General features: G+C 40.0%; 1 protein-coding gene across 6 annotated transcripts in view; it reads right to left on the reverse strand.

The window, feature by feature from the left end:
- Window positions 1-340: 340 nt before the first annotated feature.
- Window positions 341-25,908, reverse strand: part of Tdg (Thymine DNA glycosylase) — a 538,298-nt gene continuing 512,730 nt past the window's right edge. For all 6 annotated transcript variants that reach the window (XM_067141146.2, XM_067141144.2, XM_067141143.2 and 3 more), the window contains one exon: window positions 341-4,254. In XM_067141146.2, coding sequence (XP_066997247.1) covers window positions 2,353-4,254 — 1,902 coding nt within the window. In that variant the 3' untranslated portion in view covers window positions 341-2,352. The remainder of the gene's footprint in view (window positions 4,255-25,908) is intronic.

Below are 25,908 nucleotides of genomic sequence, written 5' to 3' on the forward strand. Positions count from 1 at the left end.
TCTGTTTTGAAAATGGGATTAGTTGGTGTTCGTCCTTCTTCAGGAAAGTGTTCACTATCGACACATTATATGCTGAAGTGAGCAGCAGGATTTCCTCTCCCTGGTCTTTTCTAGTTCCGAAACTGAAGTCTCCGTAACATTCAGGGTATTCCTTGGTGGTCTGTCTGACGTGGCCATTAAGGTCGCCCAGTGTGACAATATGCTCATCTGGTGGTAGCTGTTGCAACAGATCTTCATAGTCCTCTGCCTGAGATGTTGAACAGGGAATGAATATTTTGGGGAGAAGGCATGCAAAGGAACTGAGGTGATTTCTTAGAGAAAAGGTTAAGAAAGACAGATCTTTTTGTAATTTTGTAAGAACACATTTATATTATTTCCATTATCACAACACATATACTACTAATAAATTATATAACAAGCAGTATAGAACGCATGTACTAAGGGCAGTTAAGAACACCTTAATAATTACCATATTACAGAAATAATGATTTGTACAGTGTGACAGATTCAGAGATATGACAACAGAGGGAACATGAGTATTTACGACAGCATTTTTGCTCTCCAAGAGTAGCTTTACTTTCAAAGGCTTTCCACAAGGAGGTACTTTTTTTTTGTTTTTTTTTTTGTTATGACTCAACAACCAAAATAGTTTCTTTAAGTACTAAAATGATAACATAGAGCATATCATACAGTGACATGGAATGGTAGGTAATTAAGTGGAAAAGTAAATTTGTAGAGAGCCTGTGAAGTTGGCACTGACTTTTGCTGTTAAACAATGCAATTTATGTAGTCAATTTCCCATAATTACACATTACCAACAATATTGAATTCCACATACTTGCCAGAGTAGTATTAAAAAAAAATAGAATTCTTATGATCTGAACACATAAGAAACATTTAAGATAACAGTCTAACCCTTTAAAATGCAGTACAACAAGTCATGAATACACTGGGAACGAGTTTAATACCAACATTCCATGTAAGCTTGAGCTTAGATTCCGAGTAATTTACCTCTGACAAGGATTTGTATGCTTAGAAGTGAATTGGACGGTTCCCACTGCATATAGCTATTCCAGTTCATAAGGCAAATTGTAAATATGTTGGGGGTCTCAATATGAGATTCCTCCAAAATAAAACATTTGCACACCAGAAGTTAACAAGAGATTTCTTACAGGATGTCTAGAATGCATAGTGTGTCTAGGAATTATGACAGGTCTCTGCATAACAACACCAACTACAACTAATCAAAATTTTGAGCAATATCACTCAAGTAATATAAATTAACTCTATATGAGGAAACAAGAGAGAATATGAAAGTAGTTATTTGATGATGATGATGATGATAGATAAAAGTGGTGGTGATTTATGTGATATGGCTGAGGTAGTAATGAAACTAGTATGCAGATACTTGTCACAGATCATTTAGCAGTTCGTTTGAGATACAGCAAAATTTAAATCACCGTAACTATTCACAATAAACAACAAGAGTTATTAAGGAACTGGATAATATCAGCTAAACATAAAATATAAACATTAAAAATAGAGGAAACACAACATGACTATTTAACAACTGTAGTACTATGACAAGTATTATTTCATGTACCATGTATACCTTGTGTTTAAAATAGAATTTTAAAGCATATTTTACTAGTCAAAAACAACATAGAACATAAACTTCAGGCATAATTTACAAACTGTGCAGTGCATACACTCTGATTAAAAGGGACTTAAAAATTAGATAAAAACAACAAAACTATACATATACAACTTGACATTTAACATAGGCCCAATTTACCACATATACCTAAAAGATAGCCATTTTAAATACAAGGAAGTTATTTCGGATCCTATGAATGGGGCCCAATCACAAGCCAATTCTGTGGATGCATAATACAAAATACTTTCAAGAACTTCACAATCAAATCTTATGAAAATTACATCACTGTGTAAACATGCCAACAGTACATTACAAGCCAAATTTTCAGCCTCTTATACCCTGTGCAGTTTTTGTATAACATAATTTAGTGTAAGTTACATAAACAGAACACAGGCTGCTGGATACAATAACTAACATACCTGCTGTTCTTTAGATAATAGAAACTTCATTAACAGGACTGTATAAAAAAAAACTATGCAACCACATAATTCATTAGTAGATTCTTATAAAGTTAAATATAAATTTTTAGAATACAACAAACACTGGATTACAAGCACACCTCACTGTATGTAATCAATCAACCCTTTCTTTCCCACTACCATACAGTACATACACAATGCACATAGAGCTGCTGATGTATATGTTCCTATAAAGGTTCCAACTTTTGTCTTCTCCATTTAAAAAAGGAATCATTATCAGAAGCCACCAAAGCCAATGTCCATGCGATCCTGCTTTATTCGGTCTAATACATGGTTTGGAAGATAACTGGCTTGATGGTAACTGCTATTTGAATAAGGGGATGGATATGGATAATTGGGACTAGGCATGTGCAGGCTGTGTGTTGGTGTGTACTGAAAGCCTCCTCCAGTTGCTCCTGGATATGATGGTGCACCATGTGAGTACTGGCTGTATGGATATGGTAATGAAGAACTGCTCATACTCATACTACTCATTGGATTTGGTAAACCTACTGGAGAAGGTAGAGTCCCCATGGAACTTCCCATTCCACACGCTCGATCTATAATTCCCCCACTCATCCCACTCCCAAACATACCATTTGTTCCACTTACCATATGACTCGCCATAGGGTGAGAGGCTCCCATAAGATTAGGATAGGAGTTAACACTAGAGTTCATTGAAGCATAGTTGGAAGCTAAACTACTAACGGAGAATGAGCTTGACACTTGACCTCCAACATCATGATTTCCTGAAGCACTACTGTTTGCCAGTGAAGTAACAGAAAAGTTCATACTTGCACTACTATGATGTAAACTGTAGCTGTTAGAAGAACTTGCACTCGTGAAGTGTGGGCTGTAATTACCGGGAGGATTACTATTAGATCCACTGTAATGTTGTCCACTGGAGTAGCCCGTTATGTATGAGCCATCATCATTAAACTGACTAGGAGCAGCATGGCTGGAATCAAACTGTTCTTCTCCACTGTTACTGCCCACAGTACTATGAGCAGCCTCACCTTCAGCAATGCTTGGAATCTGATCCACTAAAGACTCCAATCCTGATAAGCTCTTGGAAGAAACATCTTGGGCAAGATTTCGTTTAGAATTATATTCAGGGGTAGATCCATGGGAATAACCGATAACTGAATGATTTTCTGCATTAGACTGAAAATTTCCAAAATTCTGGTAATTCAGATTAGGACCTTCATTTGATGGAGCTGGGCTAGAAAATCTACATTCATTAGGGTTCTGAGGGTTGTCAGAGTTTACTTCTTCTTTGGCAATCCTTGAGGAATTTTGGTGGCCATCATCAGTATCATCTGGCATGCTACTTGGGGGTTCAAAATCTGGAGGGCCTAAACTTGGAGAGGTAGGCGATGGTGAACCAAGATTATGTTCTGAGGAAATGGCTGCACTTATTTCAGATGACAGATCAGAATGAGTGAACGGCTGTGAGGTAGGTTGGGGGGATTGACTGAAATGCTGTGACTGAACAGGTGAGTGGTGATAGTTGTGGGGTTCAGGTGGAGAATGAGATGCATTTTGGGAATAAGTTTGTGACTGGCTATTGTATGAAGAAGTGAAGTTCTGCTGACCAAAGTTCGTTGGTGATTGAATAGGGGGAGAAAAACAATTTGATAATGGAGCAGAAGAATTTGTATGATCTGCAACTCCATTCGCAGGCAGAAGAACATCTTCTGTTTTAATTTTTTTGGGACGCCCTCTCTTTTTCTTAGGTAATTCACAATTATCGTGTTCCTTTTTTGGCATTTCAGTCCCCACTTTCTTAGTTTCAACACAATCTGATTTGATCTTCTTTGGCCTTCCCCTCTTTTTCTTTGCTGGTGGCTGATCTTCCTTTTTCACTATTGCATTGCTTAAGTCCGTTAATTCACCATTATTTGGAAGTCTTCCATAACCAATGAAGGAGTGCTCATCTTTGATTTCTTCTTTCAGTTCTGGCTCAAAGTAATTTTTCAACTTTGAATCTGAAAATACAACCTCTGTCTCATCCAAATCTGTGATCATTCCATTCAAATAATCCCGGAATTTCTTGAGGGCAGCATAAAATGGAACTTTGTCGGCTGCTCGAGGCAACTGTGCACAGCGGGCACTAGAAGAGGGCATAACCCACATATACTGAAAAAAGAAAGCAAAAAACAAACCCAAATATATTACATTTCATCATATCAAATAGTATACAACGAAATATGACCCTGAACATTATTGCATAGTGAAAGTCTGTTTGGAGCAAAATAGGAAACTGATATGGAGTAATTAATCAATTACTGTATGAAATAAAAACCAATTTTCTAAGAATATAAGTAGATATTTGTATGGTGAAGAGGCGATAGGAACTGTCTTTTCTTTACACTTTTGAAATATTAATTTGGTTTTAATTTACCATTACAAATGTGGTTTTCACTGAAAATTTTGCACAGTCAGGAGTGTCCAACGTCTTGCACAGCAACACATTATGGAATGGAAAAGGCATGTCCTGTGACATGTCCAGATATTTTTCACACACAATGATGTGTAGGTAGCTTTACTGTAATTGCATGCAGATATACATCATTATTAACCACGGAAGAAATTGGCCCTCCCGTGTGAACAAAGATACTGGCATGAAGTGTGGCACTTCCTAATATCCCACAACCCCTAGAACATGGCTTATAAAAAGGGGCATAAGCCCATAGCTTTGTCAGCTACTGACTGGTCCAATACTATCCACCTGGCTGCTTTGAAGCATTTAAATGTCAACAACAAAGACTGCATTGAACATTGTAAAGATACAAATACAGCACTTGCTCGCATGGCAATGTGTGGGAGAAGGCAGTAGTAAGTTGAATCCTGCACCACGAGCAGGTAACGACAGCACTGGACACTCAGTCAGGATCGCTGCATATGTCTCACATAGCAACACATTATGGAATGGAAATGGCATGTCCTGTGACATTTCCAGATGTTTTTTCACATACAGTGGTACACTCATTTGGTTATTTATAAAAATATTATAACTGGGAACTGAGGATTCTACAATGCAGGCTGATGGCATGCTCCCCAAGAGCTATGGGTGCCTTACTACAGCTGCTGCAGTCAAATTCTGTAATTGGCAATTTATTAAGGTTGAAGTTTTGAAAATATGATTGCCAAACTTACCATCTGCTTCCTAAAAACAAGACATACAGTTTCTTTGCAAGATTTTCAACAGGGACCAAAGCACCCAAATGGTACAGGAGAGAGTGATACACACACTGAATCCTACAACAACTTTAGTCATCATCTTGCCAGTCGCCTTTATGTTAGACATAAGTTTGAAGTCATATCAACCAAGTTGATATTGAACATCACATTGGTATAAACAGCTCTGGTAGTAATATAGTATGTAATTTCTTGTACAAATGCTTGTACTTACATTGGTGTTCATAACATCATTCTGCCAGGAAATATACTGTGAACTTGCATGTTACTTTATAAGGGTGTTTGAATAGGTGGTTATGCCAAGAGAGACATACATATACTGTAGTTTAAAAAAAAAATAATTTCACTCTGATGGGCGATGGATTACACGAATACAGAGCAAATTAGCTGGGGGTTTCGGTTGCGTAGCTGTAAGCTTGCATTCTAGTGATGTTGGGTTTGAAAAACCGTCAATCAGAAACTCTGAAGTGGGTTTTCCATGGTTACCCCATTTTCACACCAAACACCTTCAACACATCAGTGCAACATTAAACAAACTGGAAAACAATTAAGTTCACAGGAATAAGAACTACTTGGCAAGTTTTATGTTTGTATACCTGACAAATCACTATCCTTAGATAATGTAACTGACATTCCGTCACCATTATGCAACAATGTCTGCAGTTGAAACGTGACAGTGCCTTCATCAACATGCTGTCCCAGAAGGCTATCCAGTATAACACATGTAAGTGTATGCTGGAGCTGTGACATTCTAGTCATCATATAACGAGAGTTACACAACATTAAGTACCGGTAGCTAAATACACATCATATTTATCAGCCACACACAATATTTGTTGGCATACAAATAGATCTGTGCAGTGTACTGCTCAACTCGGTCACTGCCATATACAAACTAGGTCACCTGCCAAGCACATGCACATCATATCCTATTCTACTCTACAGGGCGGAGAAAAACTGTTTTTTTTTTTTTAGTTCAAGGAGTGTTAAAGGGTACAAATGCCCCAAAAAGAACTTCACCTTAACGCCAAATGATAGTGAACATTGATCAACTCCTGTGCAATAGGGCTCACTGTCTGCAACATACATGAAACAGTTCGACCCAGATGAGAGTGGACACCAGAGTTCGATGGAATTTTATAGGCGTTTTAAAGTCCTGTTCTACCAGCCCATCAAATAGGAGCTGACCGTCTTCTTGTCTGGAACGTATTAAAAGACAACGATCTTCATCCATACCATAACCAAAGAATGCAGGCACTGTTCCTGGGCGATTATCTATTGCGAGTTGCTTGTTGTGATTGGTTTTTGGCAGAAACAGATCAAAATCCTGCATTCCCAGGACATTAATTGGTTACTGGTGAGACATCGTTTACACAATGGCCACAATAATCAAACCTGGCCACACAAAAATCCACGCACTACATTCGTTCGTGGGCACCAGGAACATTTTGCAGTAAATTTGTGGAGAGGAGGATCTAGTCACACAGATCGTTGAGGCTGCACATCGTGCCTGAGAGAGGCTGAGTATTTTCCAAAGAATATGTAAATCAGGGTTGCAATGATATGAATTGTGCCAGCAAGTTGGAGGGAAACATTTCGAACATCTAATCTGGGGTACAGTAAGTTCATCTGTTTTCACAGTCTGCAGCTAAAATGTAAACAAAAAGCAAAGTGCGTGGCAAATTTACACTCCAGCACCTGGGAGGTTGGCAGCTGATCTTAAATCTTTTAGTGCCTGTAGCGTCGAAACTTATCACCACAGACATATGGCTCCTATGTTCACTGTAACACAAAGTTGTCCAGCACGTTTAAGTTCTACCTCTGGTGGAGATATGCTGAACTCTATGTTAAATAAGTAGTTTTGCTATTTGCTTTACGTCGCACCGACACAGATAGGTCTTATGGCGAATGGGAAGGAAAAGCCTGAGAGCAGGAAGGAAGTGGCCGTGGCCTTAATTAAGGTACAGCTCCAGCATTTGCCTGGTGTGAAAATGGGAAACCACGGAAAATCATTTTCAGGGCTGCCGACAGCGAGGTTCGAACCCACTATCTACCGGATGCAAGCTCATAGCTGCGCGACCCTAACCGCATGGCCAACTTGCCCAGTAATAAGTAGTTTTGAAGCCTACTTATAGACAGCACTATCAATTAAAAGGGTGCTACCTAGGAACCTATGTTGAAACTTTTGTTTACATTGATTCAGTATGAAATGTAATAGTTAGGGTTTGGCAACATATAATTTTTGTCACTTCTTAAGCATGTTTCTATTGTATTTTATTCTACCAATCATAACCCAATCTGCCCCTATATAAGGAAGAAGTTCTCAACTCACTTAAGGCAGCTGGCACGCTGGGGCAACAAGAAAGGTAGGTTTCTCATCCTAAACTATGTAGCTCTACAAGATTCTAGTGACTTGAGGAAAGATAACAGTATTCCCCTAGACTGTAAAGTTTAGGGTCATGCCATACTTCCGTTTTAATGTAGGAATTTTAGTAACTTAAAGGAACCTAAATGATACAGAAATAAATGAAGTTTCTCAAGCAGCAAAGGTAAATGACCCTAATGGGTAGGGACGGGAAAATTTCGCATTTTGAGATAGCCACAAATCTTAATGTAAATTTAGACTGAAAATGTACATAATGCAAAAATTAACAAATACACGTGTACATGAGATGTAGTGGGTAATTCATGATAAATGCATTTTTTAAAATACCAAAAACCAAGTTTAACGACAGAAAAATGTCCTAAACTTTATTTTCACCAATTTTTATCGATTAGTATTAATTCAATTGATCGATTAATAATCAATTTACACAACGGAAATAAGACATTCTATAGATTATTACCAATAAACAATATCTGCAAGATGGGAGACGTGTCATTTCTTCTTGAATTTCTGGTTTCATACAACTTCTCTGTCGATTATTACTGAAATACCCCAAATGGTTCATCGTGTGCGTTACTGTAGTCACGTCCTAGTTCGTGAACCATGGGCAACGGCTGAGTGGCCTATTAAGTGGTCCTGAGAGTCGGGATACCAGTTGCTATGGAATGGGAGTGGGCATCTCGGACATATTCTGAGTCATGGCCCTTGTTTTGCTCTGGTGGCTAGGACTATTCTATCCACCAGTGGTCTCTAACACATTAGAGGAGAGATCCTCACTTGGACTATGTGTAAGTAGGGTGGCATCCTGCTTCATGAATTTACCGAGCTCAAAACATTTTAAGCAAGCCTCAGACCTATGGGAGTAATGGAGTCCCACTCCCATTTGACAGGCGAAGAACTCCTTGGAAAAAACTTGGCGAACAAAATGGAATTTGATAGGGAGGTATCAATATTAACAGGGCTTATGGAAGAAAGAAAGTAGAACTGGCTGAGTCAGCAAAGAGGATGCATCTGGATGTGCTAGGAGTAACTGATATTCAGGTAAGGGGAGATACCGAGGAAGAGATAGGAGATTATAAAGTGTACTCAACGGGTGTTAGAATGGGAACGGCTCAGTATGGCGTAGGGCTGTTTATCAAGAACACCACTGCACGCAACACAGTTTCTGTTCAGCAGGTAAATAATCGAATGATGTGAGTAGATTTGGCAGTTGGAGGAATTAGGATGAGAATTGTCTCAGTGTATTCACCATGTGAGGGTGCACATGAGGATGAAGTTGACAAGTCTTATGAAGCATTGAGTGACATCGTAGTCAGGGTCAACAGCAAGGATAGGATAGTGCTAATGAGCGATTTCAATGCATGAGTTCGAAATAGAACTCAAGGATACGAAAGGGTGATTGGTAAATGTAGGGAAGATATGAAAGCTAATGGGAATGGGAAGCGTTTGCTGGACTTCTGTGCCAGTATGGGTTTAGCAGATACGAATACATTCTTCAAGCACAGGGCTATTCACCGCTACACACGGAAGGCTAGGGGTACCAGGTTCTAAACAGACTATATCTTAACAGACTTCGAATTCACGAAGTCTGTTAGGAATGTACGACTTTTCGATGATACAGACCATTATCTGATCTGTAGTGAACTAAGTATCTCTAGGCCTAGGGTAGAGAAAGTGAAATCTGTCTGCAAACGAATAAGGGTAGAAAATCTCCAGGATTAGGAAATTAGACAGAAGTACATGGATATGATTAGTGAGAAGTTTCAAAGAGTAGACAGTAAGCAGGTTCAGGATATAGAAAGTGAATGGGTGGCATACAGGGATGCTGTAGTAGAAACAGCAAGGGAATGCCTAGGAACAACTGTGTGTAAAGATGGGAAAAGGCAAACATCTTGGTGGAATGATGAAGTGAGAGCTGCTTGTAAACATAAAAAGAAGGCTTATCAGAAATGGCTCCAAACAAGGGCTGAGGCAGACAGGGATTTGCACTTAGATGAAAGGAAGAGAGCGAAACAAATAGTTGTTGAATCCAAAAAGAAGTCATGGGTAGATTTTGGTAATAACCTGGAAAGGCTAGGTCAAGCAGCACGGTAACCTTTCTGGACAGTAATAAAGAATCTTAGGAAGGGAGGGAAAAAGGAAATGAACAGTGTTTTGAGTAATTCAGGTGAACTCATAATAGATCCCAGGGAATCACTGGAGAGGTGGAGGGAATATTTTGAACATCTTCTCAATGTAAAAGGAAATCATCCTGGTGGTGTTGCAAACAGCCAAGCTCATGGGGAGGAGGAAAATGATGTTGGTGAAATTATGCTTGAGGAAGTGGAAATGATGGTAAAAAAAACTCCATTGTCATAAGGCAGCAGGAATAGATGAAATTAGACCTGAAATAGTGAAGTATAGTGGGAAGGCAGGGATGATATGGCTTCATAGAGTAGTAAAATTAGCGTGGAGTGTTGGTAAAGTATCTTCAGATTGGACAAAAGCAGTAATTGCACCTATCTATAAGCAAGGGAACAGGAAGGATTGCAACAACTATCGAGGTATCTCATTGATTAGTATACCAGGCAAAGTATTCACTGGCATCTTGGAAGGGAGGATGCGATCAGTCGTTGAGAGGAAGTTGGATGAAAACCAGTGTGGTATCAGACCACAGAGAGGCTGTCAGGATCAGATTTTCAGTATGCGCCAGTTAATTGAAAAATGCTACGAGAAGAATAGGCAGTGTTTATGTTTCGTAGATCTAGAGAAAGCATATGACAGGGTACCGAGGGAAAAGATGTTCACTATACTGGGGGACTATGGAATTAAAGGTAGATTATTAAAATCAATCAAAGGCATTTATGTTGACAATTGGGCTTCAGTGAGAATTGATGGTAGAATGAGTTCTTGGTTCAGGGTACTTACAGGGGTTAGACACGGCTGTAATCTTTCACCTTTGCTGTTCGTAGTTTATATGGATCATCTGCTGAAAGGTATAAAATGGCAGGGAGAGATTCAATTAGGTGGAAACGTAGTAAGCAGTTTGGCCTATGCTGACGACTTGGTCTTAATGGCAGACTGTGCCGAAAGCCTGCAGTATAGTATCTTGGAACTTGAAAATAGGTGCAATGAGTATGGTATGAAAATTAGCCACTCGAAGACTAAATTGATGTCAGTAGGTAAGAAATTCAACAGAATTGAATGTCAGATTGGTGATACAAAGCTAGAACAGGTCGATAATTTCAAGTATTTAGGTTGTGTGTTCTCCCAGGATGGTAATATAGTAAGATTGAATCAAGGTGTAGTAAAGTTAATGCAGTGAGCTCGCAGTTGCGATCAGCAGTATTCTGTAAGAAGGAAGTCAGCTCCTAGACGAAACTATCTTTACATCGGTCTGTTTTCAGACCAACTTTGCATTACGGGAGCGAAAGCTGGGTGGACTCAGGATATCTTATTCATAAGTTAGAAGTAACAGACATGAAAGAAGCAAGAATTATTGCTGGTACAAACAGGTGGGAACAATGGCAGGTGGGAACAATGGCAGGTGGGAACAATGGCCGGTGGGTACTCGGAATGAGATAAAGGCTAATTTAGGAATGAACTGGATGGATGAAGCTGTACGCATAAACCGGCTTCGGTGGTGGGGTCATGTGAGGCGAATGGAGGAGGATAGGTTACCTAGGAGAATAATGGACTCTGCTAGGGAGGGTAAGAGAAGTAGAGGGAGACCAAGGCGATTATGGTTAGACTCAGTTTCTAACAATTTAAAGATAAGAGGTATAGAACTAAATTAGGCCACAACACTAGTTGCAAATCGAGGATTGTGGCGACGTTTAGTAAATTCTCAGGGGCTTGCAGACTGAACTTTGAAAGGCATAAGAGTCTATAATGATTATGTATGTATGTATGTATGTATGTTTGTATGTATGTATGTATGTATGTATGTATGTATGTTTAAGATTTGTAAATCCTGATCTATTGTAGTAAATTTGTACCTGTTTCCTTCATGTGGTTACTCATCACAGAGAAATTATGTTTTTGGGCGTTATAATGTTCTGCATATCTAGTTGAGAAACAGCAGTCAGTTCGGCCAACATAAGAAAAATACATACTGAGCATCTGAGTCTATATATACCTGAGCTTGAATATTTATTATTAGTTGAATTAACAGAGTTATGATTAAAAAACAATTTTATGTGTGTTCTGCATTGTGTAGGCGATTTTTACCTCGTGTTTTTTTAAAGGATTGGTAATTTGATGGATTTTTGGGTTGGTAAATGTGAACTTTGACGATTTTGGTTTGTTGGGTTTTATTGAAGAAAGGTTTGTGGTTAATTTTAGTCTAACTGTATTAATGATTTTGTTGATCATATCTGGATTGAACCCGTTGAATCTGGCTATTTCTTTTATGAAATCTAATTCATTTTTTAAATTATTTGGTGAAAGAGGGATTTTTAATGCCCTGTATACTAAACTGTAATAAGTGGCTTGTTTATGGGAATTTGGATGCAATGAATAGTTTTTTATAGTTATTGGAGTAAAAGAAGGCTTGCAGTATATTTGGAAATCAAATTTGTTTACAACTCACGTGATTTTGATGTCTAGAAAATTGATTGAATTGTTGTTTACGTTTTCCTTTGTGAACTTTATATTATCTTCTAAATTATTTAGAAACATTAGGATGTTATCACTATTGTTAGGTTGTTTATCGATAATTGCTAATGTGTCGTCAACATAACGGAGCCATAAACTGAGTCCGTTAATGTTTTTACTATTTTGTTGTATTCTAGATTGTCCATGTAGATGTCTGCTAAAATGCCATAGATTGGGTCTCCCATAGCTGAGCCTTCTTATTTATATAGTTTGTTGTTGAATGTAAAGTAATTTTTGTGTAAAACAAAACTTAGTAACTTGATGAATTCGTCTATTTCAATTTTGCTTAATGCGCTGTGTTTGGAGAGGTTGTTTTTTATTATGGTGATAGTTTCATTGACACGTATATTTGAATTTTATCGCTATAAAGTGGTATGTTCTGAGCTGTCAGCGGAGAGATGGCGTGGAATGACATTAGTAGACAAATAAGTTTGAGTGGCGTCTTTAAAAGTAGGAACGATCACAATATGAAGATAAAGTTGGAATTCAAGACGACAAATTGGGGCAAATTTTCATTTATAGGAAGGGGAGTTAGGGATTGGAATAACTTACCAAAGGAGAAGTTCAATAAATTTCCAATTTCTTTGAAATCAATTAAGAAAAAGTTAGGAAAACAACAGATAGGAAATCTGCCATCTAGGCGACTGCCCTAAATGCAGATCAGTAATGACTGATTGACTTAAAGATTCTTGAGAGTTGCCCATTAGTATCCTGGTATATGGAAAGAAAGTGGTGACGCTCTATCCACAATCACTGCTAATATTACTGAACTTGCCTCTGTTCTCAGTTTTTTTGAAGTAGGTGAACCCTCCGGTAAACAACTTAAATGTATTTAAGCTAGGTTATTTCACTTTTACAATAGAGTGGGGGACCTATTGTCTCTGAAACTTACTAATGAACATTCTAGTACAGCTAACACTCTGGTCAAACATAGTTCTGAGTTAATCAATTGTTGTCCAGATCTGCTTGTGGAAAGAGTTACTCTCCTCCCCCATTAAATGTACACACAGAAGAGGACCCTAATAGGTCTTCTGAGAGTGGGAAATCAATTGAATCACAGTAAGCTTCTGCCCCATTCGAACAAGTCGTTTGTAATCCACATCATCTTCCTCCGTTTATTATCAGTAATGCCACTTTCGAACTTCCTTAACCTCCGGTGCCCTCTCCGGTTATATCACCAAGCTTCAGTAGTTTACCTCACTCTTTAGACATGTTGCTTACGGGCATTTTGAAATTTTCGGTTTATTCTACTAATGATGTGATAGCTTTTCTAAGACATCTTGTTGAATCTCAGGACCATGCCTTAGTGTTTGCCCTTTCACATTCACAGATTTTACAGATTATCTACCCCTACTCTGTTGGTGTCCTTCAGATAAGATCGTCCAGGCCATAACGGAAAGAAGTTCAAATCGAAACTTTTCAGCCTCATCTATTAACTAATTTTTTCCGTGCAAAAGCCTTGTCATCCTTAGTGCAAAAATACTACTTCTGAGGCCAAAGGCTAGATGAGAATCTAGCAGATTTCATTCAAGACATTAAATTCCACACCAGAGTATTTGCCTTACATTATTCTGAAGGCCAAATGGTACAGACCATTGTTGAAGAGATTTCTCCATCTTGCAGATCTTATTTTTGTTTTTGTTTTGCTGTCCTTCCGCAGTCATTTTCTGAACTCGAGGCTATGTCAGTGTCCACGGAAGGAGTTAGATACGCAGATTCTCTGCGAGTCGCTAGGGAACCACCACCGTCTTCTAATAGTTCTAGGCCACCACCTCGTCGAACCTTCTCTCCCCGCAAATGTTATGCGTGTGGATCGGCGGATCACCTTAGAAATAAGTATCCTCTTGTAAAAACGAATGGACCTACGAATGGAGCAGCGTTGTCTTATGTTTCAAATGTGGGTCGTTCTCACACCTCACTAAAAACTGTATCTCATCTAGTAGTACACCTTCTTGCTGTAGGTCTGGTTGTCAGATTGGTGATACAAAGCTAGAACAGGTCCATAATGTAGTAAGTGAGATTGAATCAAGGTGTAGTAAAGTTAAATCAGTGAGCTCACAGTTGCGATCAGCAGTATTCTGTAAGAAGGAAGTCAGCTCCTAGATGAAACTATCTTTACATCGGTCTCTTTTCAGACCAACTTTGCTTTATGGGAGCGAAAGCTGTGTGGACTCAGGATATCTTATTCATAAGTTAGAAGTAACAGACATGAAATAGCATGAATGATTGCTGGTACAAACAGATGGAAACAATGGCAGGAGGGTACTCGGAATGAGGAGATAAAGGCTAATTTAGGAATGAACTAGATGGATGAAGCTGTACGCATAAACATGCTTCGGCGGTGGGGTCTTGTGAGGCGAATGGAGGAGGATAGGTTACCTAGGAGAATAATGGACTCTGCTATGGAGGGTAAGAGAAGTAGAGGGAGACCAAGACGACGATGGTTAGACTTGGTTTCTAACAATTTAAAGATAAGGGGTATAGAACTAAATGACGCCACAACACTAGTTGCAAATCGAGGATTGTGGCGACGTATAGTAAATTCACAGAGGCTTACAGACTGAACGCTGAAAGGCATAACAGTCTATAATGATAATGTATGTATGTATGTTAAATGTGTTTTGGCGAATCCAGCCCCTCTAGAAATTTTAGGATTTATTCATGCTAAAATAAGTATTTCTAAATTTACATGGAAGTTTAAGTTGTTTGTTGACAACGTATGTAGGAAATGCAATGATGCGGAAGAACCAGCTGAACACATACTCTATGAATGTGAGGCGCTGGGAAAAATTAGAACCTCCACACTGGGATTACCTGGTGAAGAGAGAAGAAACATCCGAGAAGACAGAAGACCCAATAAGGAGGACCTGCAACTTTTTGAAGGGAGAAGGTATAACTAGGTGGGGATGAAGGAAAACACAAGGTAGTAAAAGAACTTCGAGGTCGACACTAAAAAGGAACTTTTATGAAGAAAGAAAAGAAGAAGAAGAAGTTGCTTGTTGCTAAACATTTGTCATGCCGTGGGATAATAGGGGCAGATTTCATCTCATATTCTGGTCTTGTACTCGATCTTCAAAGTAAATCCGGCACATTCAACATATCTACCTACCTACCTACCTACCTACATACAGGCATACATTATAATTATGGAAAGTTATGCCTTTCAGCGTTCAATCTGCAAGCCTCTCTGAATTTACTAAACGTCACCACAATCCTCTATTTGCAACTAGTGCTGTAGCCTCATTTACTTCTATACCTCGTATCTCTAAATTGATAGAAAATAAGTCTAACCATAGTCATCTTGGTCTCCCACTACTCCTCTTACCCTCCATAACAGAGTCAATTATTCTCCTAGGTAACCTATCCTCCTCCATTCGCCTCACATGACCCCACCACCGAAGCCGGTTTATGCGTACAGCTTCATCCATCGAGTTAATTCCTAAATTAGCCTTTATCTCCCCATTCCGAGTACCCTCCTGCCACTGTTCTCACCTGTTTGTATCAGCAATCATTCTCGCTACTTTCATGTCTGTTACTTCTAATTTATGAATAAAATACCCTATGTCCACCGAGCTTTCACTCCCGTAAAGCAAAGTTGGTATGGAAACAGACCGATGTAAAGATAGTTTCGTCCGCGAGCCGACTTCCTTCTTACAGAACACTGTTGATAGCAACTGCAAGCTCACTGCATTAGCTTTACTACACCCTGATTCAATCTCACTTGCAATATTACAACCTTGGGAGAACACACAACCTCAATACTCAAAACTGTCTACCTGTTCCAGATTTATATCACCAATCTGACATTGAATTCTGTTGAATTTCTTACCTACCGACATCAATTTAGTCTTCAAAAGGCTAATATTCACACCATACTCATTGCACCTATTTTCAAGTTCCAAGATATTAGACTGCAGGCTTTCGGCACAATCTGCCATTAAGACAAAGTCGTCAGCATAGGCCAGATAGCTTATTACATTTCCAACTAACTGAATCTCTTTCTGCCACTTTATACCTTTCAGCAGATGATCCATGTCAACTATGAACAGCCAAGGTGAAAGATTACAGCCTTGTCTAACCCCTGTAAGTATCCTGAACCAGGAACTCATTCTACCATCAATTCTCACTGCAGCCCAATAGTCAACATAAATGCTTTGATTGATTTCAATAATCTACCCTTAATTCCACAGTCCCCCAGTATGGCGAAAATCTTTTCCCTCGATACCCTGTCATGTGCTTTCTCTAGATCTACGAAACATAAACACAACTGTCTATTCCTCACGTAACAATTTTCAGTTACCTGGCACATCCTGAAAATCTCATCCTGAGAGCCCCTCTGTGGTCTGAAACCACATTGATTTCATCCAACTTCCTCTCAACCACTGACCACACCCTCCCTTCCAAGATGCCAGTGAATGCTTTGCCTGGTATACTAATCAATGAGATACCTCAATAGTTGTTGCAATCCTTCCTGTTCCCTTGCTTATAGATAGGTGCAATTACTGCTTTTGTCCAGTCTGAATGTACATTACCAACACTCCAGGCTAATCTTACTACTCTATGAAGCCATTTCATCCGTGCCTTCCCACTACACTTCACCATTTCAGGTTTAATTTAATCTATTCCTGCTGCTTTATGACAATGGAGTTTAATCACCATCCTTTCCACTTCCTCAAGAGTAAATTCACCAACATCATTTTCTTCCCCCCCATGAGCTTGGTTGTTCGCAACACCACTGGCAAGATTTCCTTTTACGTTCAGAAGGTTTTCAAAATATTCCCTCCACCTGTCCAGTGATCCCCTGGGATCTACTATGAGTTCACCTGAATTACCCAAAACACTGTTCATTTCCATTTTCCCTCCCTTCCTAATATTCTTTATTACTGTCCAGAAAGGTTTCCCTGCTGCTTGAACTAGCCTTTCCAGGTTATTACCAAAATTTTCGCACGACTTCTCTTTGGACTGAAGAACTAATTGTTTTGCTCTGTTTCTTCATCTACTTACAATTCCCTGTCTGCCTCGGCCCTTGTTTGGAGCTATTTCTGATAAGCCGCTTGTTATTTTTACAAGCTGCTCTCACTTCATAATTCCACCAAGATGTTCGCTTTTTCGCATCTTTACACACAGTCGTTCGTAGGCATTCCATTGCTGTTTCTACTACAGATCCCCGTATGCCACCCATTCTCTTTCTATATCCTGAACCTGCTTACTGCTCACTGTTTGAAACTTCTCACTAATCATATCCATGTACTTTTGTCTAATTTCCTCGTCTAGGAGATTTTCTACCCTTATTCATTTGCAGACAGATTTCACTTTCTCTACCCTAGGCCTAGAGATACTTAGTTCACTACAGATCATATAGTGGTCTGTATTATCGAAAAATCCCTGGAAAATCCGTACATTCCTAACAGACTTCCTGAATTCGAAGTTGGTTAAGATATAGTCTATTATGGATCTGGTACCCCTAGCCTCCTATGTGTAGCGGTGACTAGCCTTATGCTTGAAGAATGTATTCGTAACTGCTAAACCCATGCCAGCACAGAAGTCCAGCATACCCTTCCCATTCCCAGTAGCTTCCATATCTTCCCCACATTTACCAATCACCCTTTCGTATGCTTCAGTTCTAATTCCAACTCTCGCATTGAAATCGCCCATTAGCACTATCCTATCTTTGCTGTTGATCCTAACTATGATGTCACTCAATGCTTCATAAAACTTGTCAACTTCATCCTAATATGCACCCATACATGGTGAATACACTGACACAATTCTCATCCTAATTCCTCCAACTGCCTAATCTACCCGCATCATTCACTCATTTACATGCCTGACAGAAACTATGTTGCGTGCAATGGTATTCCTGATAAACAGTCCTACCCCATACTCTGCCTTGCCCTTTTTAACACCCGTCAAGTACACTTTATAATCTCCTATCTCTTCCTCGTTATCTCCCCTTACCTGAATATCACTTACTTTTAGTACATCCAGATGCATCCTCTTTGCTGACTCAGCCAGTTCTACTTTCTTTCTTCCATAAGCCCCATTAATATTGATAGCTCCCCATCGAATTTCATTTCGTTCACCAAGTTGTTTCCAAGGAGTCCGTCGCCTGTCAAATGAGAGTGGGTATCTGTTACTCCCATAGGTCCGAGGCTTGCTTAAATTGTTCTGAGCTAGGTAAGTTCATGAAGCAGGATGCTACCCTACTTAAACATAGTCCAAGTGAGGATTTCTCCTCTAACAGGTTAGGGACCACAGTGGATTGTATAGCCCTAGCCGCCTGAACACAAGGTGGATCATGACTCACAATATGTCTAAGATGCCCACTCCCATTCCATAGCAACTGGTGTCCCGACTCTCAGGACCACTTACTAGGCCACTCAACCGTTGCCTATGGTTCATGAACTAGGACGTGACTACAGTAACCCACACCACGGACCACCAAATTCAAGAGTAATTTCCATATAACCCTTTGAAATGTAGTTCTGCATCGTCTCCTACGATTTCGCCTACCCAAAGTGAGATCTTATTAGACCTTAGACATCTACCCGATGATCAGGCTGATAGTGTTAGTAAATTATGTCAGTCATTTCGCGATGTGTTTTCGGAAACTCCTCGCATCACTGATTTAATCGAATATAAGATTGAGTTGACAGATTCGGTTCCGGTAAGATTTCCTCCACACAGGGTATCTCTACCTGAAATGAAGGCCCTGAAAGAAATTATAGATCAAATGTTGAAGAATGGTATCATTTGGCCTTCAAAGTCAGCTTATTCATCACCCATTTTTCTAGTGCCAAAACCTCAAGGCGACTTTACGCCAGTAATTGATTACAGGCCGTTAAACAGTAAGATTGTATTACAAACAGTATCCCTTCCTAACTTGCATTCATGTTTTTCTTGGTTTCGTAAGGCTAAGTTCTTCGCCATCCTAGATCTTAATCAAGCATACAATCAGATACAAGCATGTAATCGGATACCTCTGGCAGAAGAATAGAAACATCTGACTGCTTTTGCTACCGACTGGAGCCTGTACGAATACAACCAGGTGCCTTTCGTACTCCCCACTGGCGCGGTTGTTCTTACTTTGCTGCTAGATAGGGTCTTCTCTGACATTAAATTTGAATATTTGTACCACTATCTAGATGATGATGTTATTTTCTCCGAGACCTTTGAAGAACACTTAGCTCATCTGGAGGAAGCTCTAAATCACCTTTGGAAGGCTGGGTTGACAGTCAAGTTGTCAAAGGTATCTAAACCATCTATGTCTTTCTTAGGGCATATTGTGTCACCTGACGGAATTTCAGTCTATCATTCCAGAACGCATGCTATCAGTAACTTTAAGCCTCCCAAAGATGTTAAAGGGGTTGCTAGATTCATCGGCATGGTGAATTTCTTTAGGAAATTTATCCCCAACTTCGCTAACAGGTTGGAACCCCTAAACCTCCTCCATAGGAAAGGTGTCAAGTTCGAATCGGGGCCATCACAGGAAGCTGCGTTTGAGGACTTGAAGTTAGCTCTCTGTAATGCCCCAGTCTTGGCAATGCCAGATTTCTCAAAGAAATTAATTGTACAGACAGATGCCTCGTCATCTGCGGTCACTGCAGTTCTTCAGGAATCTGAACTCGGAAGGTGGAAAATTGCCTACGCATCTAGGACCTTATCATTTCAAGAAGCCAAGTACTCTATATACGAGTTCGAAGGACTAGCCGCCCTGTTCGCCTTGAAAAAATTCCGTCTTATCTTGAACATGTTAAGTTTGAATTAGAGACAGACACTCAGGCACTGAGCTGGTTTTTAGGTAGGCTCCTTCATACAGGGTGAATCGCCCTTTGGGGTATTCTAATTTCTGCACTTCAATTTGACGTGCGACGCACTCGGGAATCTGAAAATGTTGTCACCAATGGATTAAGCCAAATGTTTTCTGGCGATTCAGATTTTGATGACCCGGAGGAAAGCCCTTCAACTTCTATTTCCATACCTCCTTGTGTAAATACCATTTTGACTGATGCTATTTCACAATATAGCAAAATATCTACGTGAAGATCTGGTGCTGGCTCCTATTATGGAAACCCTTTCTTCTGGGGAACATGTTGTCCCTTATGTTTTGAGGAATGGGGTTCTGTGTTGCCCTTCGAGGCACAACCAGAAGATGAAAATTGTGGTTCCAGCTGTTCTTGTGCCTATGATCTTCAAGTATTACCATGGGACCCCAGTAGGGAGACATCTCAGCATTTTCAAAACTAGAGAGAAGATGAGAGAAATGTTTATCTGGAAGAGTACGCAGGGCAAAAATAGGGAGATGTTTAAAGCGTGTAAATCTTGTTTGATTAGCAAGCCTACGTTGTCGACTGAGGTAGGGCTACAGTCATCACATCATCTATCTCACACTATGGAGCGATTATACATAGATTATGTCGGGCCTTTCCCTCAATCTAAGAGGAATGGGAACAAATTCATCCTTGTGTGTAGATTGTTTCACTCGGTTCTCATGGCTGTTTCCAACTAGGCTAGCCACCGCTCAATCCACAATTTCTAGCCTCAATACTATTTTTGCAACTTTTGGACCTTGTCAATATACTGTTTCTGATAACACCAAGGCGTTCACCTCTAATTTATTTCGTAAATTCTGTTTTGATATATCCATCTCACATGTCACAATGTCAGCTTACTACCCGAGTGGGTTAATCGCAATCTTCGATCTGCGCGGACTGCTTTCCACCACGAAGATCATTCTCGGTGGGACACTTCGTTGCACTGGTTATCATTTGCATTTAACTCGGCTGTTCACTAATCACACAAATTTTTGCCCGCATCTCTTATGTTCAAGTTCGCCCCCAACACTCCGTTGTCCAATTTGAGGTCGATCAACAAGCTTTTACCAGAGACAACAGACCCAGATAATTTCAGGGATCTGCGGAGAAAGGCCAAAAATAATCTTAAAGCCTCTCAGGAGGAAGTGGAAGAAAGATATGATCGTGGATGGAGACCCATCAATTTAAAAGTTGGAGATCAAGTCATGGCAAAAAATTTTGTTCCAGCAGGCAAGCTTGCCCCCAGATTTCACGGACCTTGCATTTCACCCTCTTGATGAGCAATCCTGAAACAGATAGAATTTTTCGTGTTCATCTGTCCCAAGTAAAACCTGTGTGAGCACTGCTGCTTTCCAGTATAGGGCACCAAGTGACGGCATTGCCAATTTAATTATATTTCTTTCCTTAGCATCTTAGAAATGAAACTTTTGCAAGAAAGTTTACGTAAGAAAGCCTTCTGCCGCTGTTGGTGGTAGAAATTTGTAGGTAATTAAGTTATGGTTAAGCTATTAAGGAAATCTTTTGTAAAAACCTTCCCTTCAATAATTTATTTTCCTGTCTGTCATTACCGCCCCTGCCTCCACACCTGAGCCAGAAATTCCGTCCACTCGTCCTACAAGCCGCCAAACTTAACGGCTCTGTATATAACATAGTCCATAAATCAATTACTGTCGCACAGAAATTAATTGTTACAGTGCCCTATTTTCATGTGAGGCCACGTCGCAACAGCTGGCGAGGGACGCCGGTGTGGGGTACGGGCCCGCCTCATTCCGGCCAAGTCTCCTTCTCGAAGGCCAACTTTGGCACGTTCATCACTGGGAATAGCTTGGACGATGAACTCCAACCGCCCACTCCATCATTGGCCAGAACTATGCTCCTTGGTCCTTAGTGACCGTCACCATGGCTACTCCTCTCAAGATATCGGGAGAGAGGTATCCGAGGGTACTTGGGGGGGGTCCAGGTCCGGCTCCATGGCTAAAGGGTTAGCGTACTGGCCTTTGGCCACAGGGGTCCCGGGTTCGATTCCCGGCAGGGTCGGGAATTTTTACCATAATTGGTTAATTCCGCTGGCACGGGGGCTGGGTGTATGAGTCGTCTTCATCATCATTTCATCCTCATCACGATGCGCAGGTCGCCTAGGGCGTCAAAAAAAGACCTGCATCTGGCAAGCCAAATTTGTCCTCGGACACTCCCGGCACTAAAAGCCATACGCCATTTCATTTCATTTCATTTCATTTGGGGTGTCCAGTGGACCTCATCCTGACATCGGCAGTGGCGTACGCTCTTGCCGTCAACCTTGGGCATAACTGACCGGACTTCTATGACTTCATAAACTACATCAAGATTCCTCTACTTCAAAAAACAATTGGAATAGACACTCCATCACGATACTTTTCAACTTTTCAAAATTTTCAAATATTCTTAACTGCCCGATTTCAAATCTGTTCAGACTGTGGTAAAACCTTAGGGGTTGGAGGTCTGAACCGGGATACCCCTTCTCCTTCCACTTGAACTGCGCGGCTTCTAGAAGGCCATCTGTGCTGTGAACTCTGAACTATGTATCTGAAGTTACTTGGACCTTTAATCTTTAGATGTGTCTACTATTGGCCTATTCCTTCTGGCGGGAGGACGGACAATTAAATTTTAAGTGAATATTCACTTTTTTAGGTTTGTAAACCTTAAGTGTTTGTAGATTGTTTTTTTTATGTGCTGAGATTGTCAGCACTACTAAGGCTTCCTTCTTCCTTAGGTTATGAACCAATCAGAAATTTCTGTGTATATTTTTCTAGCCAATTAAAATTGGGGGTGTGTACAGGCATTCTCTCTAGGTCAAGTGTTCTGGAACTTTCCCTTCCGAGTTGCTGCAAAAGCTGGGCGCTTCAGGGCCGTATTGTTATCTTCAACACTTCGGTCTAAGTGTGTGTACGGCATAATAGGAGGCAGGAGCAGCCTTGCCCTCATCGGAAGGTCCAACATCTCAAGGTAATGGCAGATATCTTTTAATATGTGATAGCTTCAGGCAGTTAGCTTGAGGGGAAGGCTTCAAACTTCTTTCTTGATGTAAAATTCTAAAGTTTAACATCATCCCTTAAATGTAAATTATCAGGCTATCTGAAGACTTTGTTCAAATCCCTGGTGGGAAATATGTAACTTAGGGAATAAAGAGTGTTTACCCTCTATTAAATTCCCATTCAATTTAGTATAGGGGCGACTATGATTTTCTATAACCCTAAAATCGACATAATTATTTTGGTATTTAATATTTTATCATCTAATCACCCGTCTGTAGTATAGGCTTAGCCTCTGCAACTACAGGCCATAAGCCCATGTAGGACTATTAGTGTCTTTCAAAAGGAGTGCAAGTGTTTCGCTTCCTAGCATTTTGTTCATGGCCAATCCTCTTAAACCTTTTCTTTTGTACTTCTAGGCCATTTAGAATGGGCACTCATTGCCCCTGTTAAATTGTCATTACTTATAGATGAGTGTGTAATAGACTGTTGAGCAGATATGGCAGTAAATACTGTTTTCGAAATTTATCTAGTGTAAAACTGGTAAGAAGAGTGTGCCTCTGAGAGGCTGGACTTTCATAAAATTTTGGAGCTCAATCTCATAGGATGTGAGTGAGTGGAGCAAATATGCTCTTTGAAATAGTGTACCTTTACAGCTACAAAGCTCATTCTTTGTAAATTATTGTGCCGATAATTTTCCCTATTGTACCTGATTTTTAGACTTATAGTCCAACCTTGTTATGTGAGTTGATGAGGTCTTGAAAATGTTATTTGTTGTTACTTATTCAGATTATCTATCAAATTTTAAAACCTGAAAACAAAAAAGAGAGAAATAACATTTCAGAATTTAGTGTTTTAAATTATGCTTTGATCTTTTCTCTATCCACCTATTCACCTCAGTAGCTTCTTACACCTCAGTAAACCAAAAAATATGGTAACAATCCTACTTCACACTTCATCATGTATCCCACAATCGTCCGAAGGTGAGATCCTAGATACCTGAAAGTTAAGGTCTTTGTTACGGTCTCTCCATCGACTTGAATTGAGCTGTTGCTTGGGATGGTTTCCAGGTATCCAGTCTTCTTTTTGTTCAGTCTAAAGACCGTATTGTGAGAGACGGCTGGTCCAATCTTCAACTTGATGCTGCAATCCACTTCTGGTGGTACCAGCAAATGAAAGATCATCTGCATACAAGAGAGTCCAAGGGACACTCCTCAGCCGGTCTCGTGTGATTGTGTCCATGATGAGGACAAAGAGCAACGGGGACAGTGCGGAGTCTTGGGTGTACACTGACTTTCATTGAAAAGCTCTCCGAGATGCAGACAGCGCAATGTACATAGCTTGTGGTGTCCGTGTATAGCATCTTGATCCAAATGATAACTATTCTGGTACACCATGGTCAAAAAGTGCATACCAGATCACACATTATGGAACACGACTGAAAGCCTTTTCAAGATCAAGGAAAGCAATCTGCAGAGGCTGTTTTTCCCTTCAGTGCTTTTCAATAAGCATTCTGGCAGAGAAGATGGCATTGGTTGTTACACCACCCTTGAGGAAGCCATACTGGTTGATGATACTAATGCTGACAATGTCACGATTGAGGATTCCCTCAAAGATCTTCATTGTTGCCATAGGAGGCGAATTGTATGGTAATTTTCACATTCTGCTGGGTCACCTTTTTGCTTAACCCTTTCCACTCTAATGTCGAGGTCTCCTCGACACGGGATATCTGTTTTACAAAGGAAAAATTAAATGTATCCTCCTAATTCAATACAAAACATAAATCCATCATTAGATGGAGCAATAAAATTCAAAGATGTTTCGACTAGTTTGAGCCATCTTCAGTCAAATGGGGGGTGAGGGGGGGGGAGGGTAAAGTAATGTACATAATACAAGCTAAAAATGTGCTAAAAACATAATGAAGGAACAAAGGAAAAACAAAAGAGACATGGCGGAAATATAAACAATAACAATATTTACATCACTAGATGGAGCAATAAATAACTCACTGAGACAAATTCAGTGAAAAGAGGTTAATATAAAGCATAACTGAATCCAAACTCTGTGCTAAATCTAAGAAGAAAAGAAAAGAAAAGAAATGTTACAGACAGAAACGAAACAATAAGTGCTAATAGTGAGGTTGCGGACCTCTGAGTCTAAATTTTTTTAGTTTGATAACAATTCAAAAACAAGACGAAATCATTGTGTTGAAAATTCAGGCTGACAGTGTGTCTCTGTAGAAACACCGTCACCATGAATGGCTAGGAGGGGAGCGAAGAAGCTTGAGAAACCAAGTTTGAGAGGAGACAACGTGCCAGGTGAAATGTATGTGGTAAGTGATGGAAAAACGCTGATAAATTTAAAATTTTAGAATAGCAGCATTCTCAATTTCTTCTCAATTTAGTGGTCCTGTTCTCGAAGATTGTTTCCAATGTTGGCTAGGTGTGTTTGCCTTATTTTAAATGGTCGGAAGGGCAGCGACAAAACTGAGAAGCTGTGTTAGAGAAGTAACAGGTGCATGGTAAACTGTAAGTGACCATAGTGGAAACCGGGGACAGGCCGGTTCAAGAGGACAACCACCTTTTAAGTACCATTGGAACTTCATTGACAGTTTCCACTATGGTCACTTACAGTTTACCATGCACCTGTTACTTCTCTAACACAACTTCTCAATTTTGTCGCTGCCCTCCCAACCATTTAAAATTAGGCAAACACACCTACCCAACATTGGAAACAATCTTCGAGAACG

Source organism: Anabrus simplex, chromosome 2, assembly GCF_040414725.1.
Source record: "Anabrus simplex isolate iqAnaSimp1 chromosome 2, ASM4041472v1, whole genome shotgun sequence".
NCBI lineage: Eukaryota > Metazoa > Arthropoda > Insecta > Orthoptera > Tettigoniidae > Anabrus > Anabrus simplex.